Below are 3455 nucleotides of genomic sequence, written 5' to 3'. Positions count from 1 at the left end.
ATTTTATTTTGAACACATCAGAATGTATTGATAACTTAAAATTAATTTGATGAGTGCATTTCTCTAGTCTCATTATAAAAAAGCAAATACTGGAATACAATTGGCATATTAAATTCTTTTCTACTACATTTCTTATTAACTTAAATATTAGGATCACTTTGTTTATTTATTTTCATTCCATACCAATCTCAATTTTATTCATGTTATGCTTTTATTCGTGTTTTAATCCATTAAGTGAACAAGGTATCATAATTGAATAAAAATTATAGAACGAGATATCATCACTCAATTTAATAAATAATTATTAAGTCTCTTTTCAAAATTCGAAAGATTAATTACTTTCAAAAGAATTTTTTCATCTATTCTTTTGCTTTTTGGTCTTTCAATCCTACCCCAAAAATAAATAAATGATAAATAATAAATAAGAACTTCTCTTCCAACTTTTAGTTTAAGTTCATTAACCTTGTATATCCCACTTTACCAGACATTCTCAATAATCCAATTGATGAGCTGAAAGGGTTACCTTTTTTTTTCAAGTTGAAGGCCAGTTCAAAAGCTAATCCGTTGATTTCTTGAGCTTACTATTCAGAAATTGGTGATTGACCATACTCAAGCTAGTCAAAACTGCTTAGATCACCAAACACTGCCAAACAGCTCACCACCTCCACCAGCAAGGAAAAACCCTTCTCCAAACTGTTAAACTTCTTGGTTGGTCTAACCTCCCACTCCTCTTCTCACTTCAAAACATGCACAGCCTTCATCATTTTCCCCCTTCCCTCCATCCACCTGCACAAGACTAATCATAACTTAATCAATGGCAGCTTGCTTCCAGCAACCGTCCCTCGAAGACGACTCGACGATGCCCTTCTCCACATCGGGCTCGGCGCTGGGGTCCTCCAGCAGTCCTTCTTCATCTTCCCCCCACCACTCACCACCACCACCACCATCTCACCCGTCCCAAACAATCTACAAACTATCAGTTAGAAACCTGTCCTACACCATTCGCCGAAAGGGCTCCATCCCGGCTTGGTTCTGCCCTTTTGTGCAGAAGACGAAGCCCATCCACGTGCTCAAGTCGGTCTCTTTCGTTGCAAAAAGCTCCCAAGTCGTCGCCATTGTAGGACCTAGTGGCACTGGGAAATCCACTCTTCTAAGGGTCGTTGCTGGGCGCGTAAGAAATGAAGATTTCAACCCAAAGAGTAGTACTAGTACTATCTCACTCAATGATCATACAGTGAGTAGTCTGTCCCAAATGAGGAAGGTATGCGGTTTCGTGGCACAAGAGGATAATCTGCTTCCTCTGCTTACTGTAAAGGAAACACTGATGTTTGGCGCCAAGTTCAGGCTTAAGGACATGAGAACTTTGAAAGAGAAAGAAGAGAGGGTAGAGAGCTTGATGCAAGAGCTTGGCCTATTTCATGTTGCTCATAGTTTTGTCGGGGATGAAGAAAATAGAGGGATATCGGGGGGAGAACGGAAGAGAGTATCAATTGGCCTTGAGCTGATTAACAACCCTCCGATCTTACTCCTCGACGAGCCAACTTCGGGCCTTGACAGCTCGTCAGCACTTCTTGTCATTGAACTGCTGTCTCTGATGGCAAAAGCAAAGCAAAGAGCTGTGGTTATAACAATCCATCAACCAAGCTATAGGATCCTACAATATATTTCTAGCTTCTTAATCCTCTCCCATGGATCAGTTGCACATAACGGCAGTCTTGAATCCCTCGAGGAAGCAATAACTCGATTGGGATTCAAAGTTCCACTGCAGCTGAATGCTTTGGAATTTGCCATGGAGATTGTAAGTAAACTGGAAGATTCAAATAACAGAAGATACATGCCTGGTATAGCAGAAAAAACACCATCTTCGCTGGCGTTATGGCCAGGAGAAGAAATAGGACTCCAGCAATCTAGCAGTGTTAAACAACAGATGGATTCATACTTGTGGAGTTTTTTTGAGATTATGTTTCTGTGCTCAAGGTTTTGGAAGATAATTTTCAGAACAAAGCAATTGCTCCTGGCAAGAACGATGCAGGCTCTCGTCGGGGGTTTCGGATTGGGAAGTGTTTATGTAAAGGTGAGGAAGGATGAAGAGGGAATCGCGGAACGATTGGGGCTGTTTGCTTTTAGTCTTAGTTTCCTCCTTTCTTCCACTGTCGAAGCATTACCGATATACCTCCAAGAGCGGCGTGTGCTAATGAAAGAAGTCTCAAGGGGAGCCTACCGAGTTTCCTCTTATCTGATTGCCAACACCATGGTGTTTCTTCCCTTCCTGCTTGCTGTGGCTGTTCTTTTTGCCATTCCTGTCTACTGGATTGTAGGACTCAATCCCTCCATTGCTGCTTTCACATTTTTCATTTTTGTAGTTTGGCTTATTGTCCTGATGGCTAGCTCTCTGGTACTCTTCCTAAGCGCAGTTTCTCCCGATTTCATTTCGGGTAATTCTCTCATCTGCACAGTTCTTGGGGCCTTCTTCCTCTTCTCAGGCTACTTCATTCCAAAAGACAGCATTCCAAAATATTGGCTCTTCATGTACTATGTTTCCCTTTATCGGTATCCGCTTGATTCGCTGCTCATAAACGAATACTGGAGTCTGCGAGATGAGTGCTTCTCTTGGCATGCTCAAGATCATTCAAAGTGTTTGCTAACTGGAAAAGATGTCTTGAAGAGCAGAGGACTTGACAAGGACACCAGATGGATGAATGTGGGCATCATGTTTGGCTTCTTCGTGTTTTATCGTGTGCTATGTTGGATCATTCTAGCTCGAAGGGCTTCAAAAACAACAATATAAGCATGAAGAATCAAGCCATCTTTCATGGATGCATGTCCTCCTTATTTATATTAGAATCATGCAGGTTATCAAATTAATGCCGTCTTGTAATCACAATATTCTTTCGTTAAAAGTGAAGATATATTAATAAATAAATGGAGGTGCCGCCGTCCTTTAGTAAAAAAAAAAAATCCTGCCTGTAGAAATCTAGAGTTAAACCATGTTTATTAATTGCATAATTATGGTTTTTTCAAAGTAAATCTGTCACCAAACAGTGAACAACAAAGGTTAGCTAGAGTTGCTGATTCTAAAATTGGTGTTTGATGCCTACCTGAAAAAAATTTCAAGTCCTGCTTACCACTTCGCTGCAGGAATAGCTAAGCTCAAGTCTCCACATATATATCCCCACATCAATTTGCATTTCCATGTCCAAAAATTGTGCAGAACCTCAGCATCGTGCTTGCTGTGCTCTCATTAGTGTTGGGGCTGTGCCAAGAGACCAAACCCAAGAAAATAGTATGCTTTTCATTGTGCTAATTAATTGCATAGGAATTATAATGACTCATCGAGCATTCAAATCTACCTAAATTCAATAAAATAAGAACCACAACAAAATTGAAACAATGAACCCACAACACACCCAGGCAATCTTTACATGAAAAACCATCCTAGTGCTAGGAAAACTTAT

General features: G+C 40.4%; 1 protein-coding gene across 1 annotated transcript; it reads left to right on the top strand.

Annotated features, from left to right (window-relative positions):
- Nucleotides 1-814: 814 nt before the first annotated feature.
- LOC131149191 (ABC transporter G family member 23) lies at nt 815-2788 on the top strand. The gene has a single exon (XM_058099415.1). It carries the CDS (start codon nt 815-817, stop codon nt 2786-2788), a length of 1974 nt encoding a protein of 657 aa, XP_057955398.1.
- The last annotated feature ends 667 nt before the right edge of the window (nt 2789-3455 follow it).

The sequence above is a fragment of the Malania oleifera genome, chromosome 2 (assembly GCF_029873635.1).
Source record: "Malania oleifera isolate guangnan ecotype guangnan chromosome 2, ASM2987363v1, whole genome shotgun sequence".
Classification (NCBI taxonomy): Eukaryota; Viridiplantae; Streptophyta; class Magnoliopsida; order Santalales; family Ximeniaceae; genus Malania; species Malania oleifera.
The sequence above is the reverse complement of the archived record's forward strand: the minus strand, read 5'-3'. Positions and strand labels throughout refer to the sequence as shown.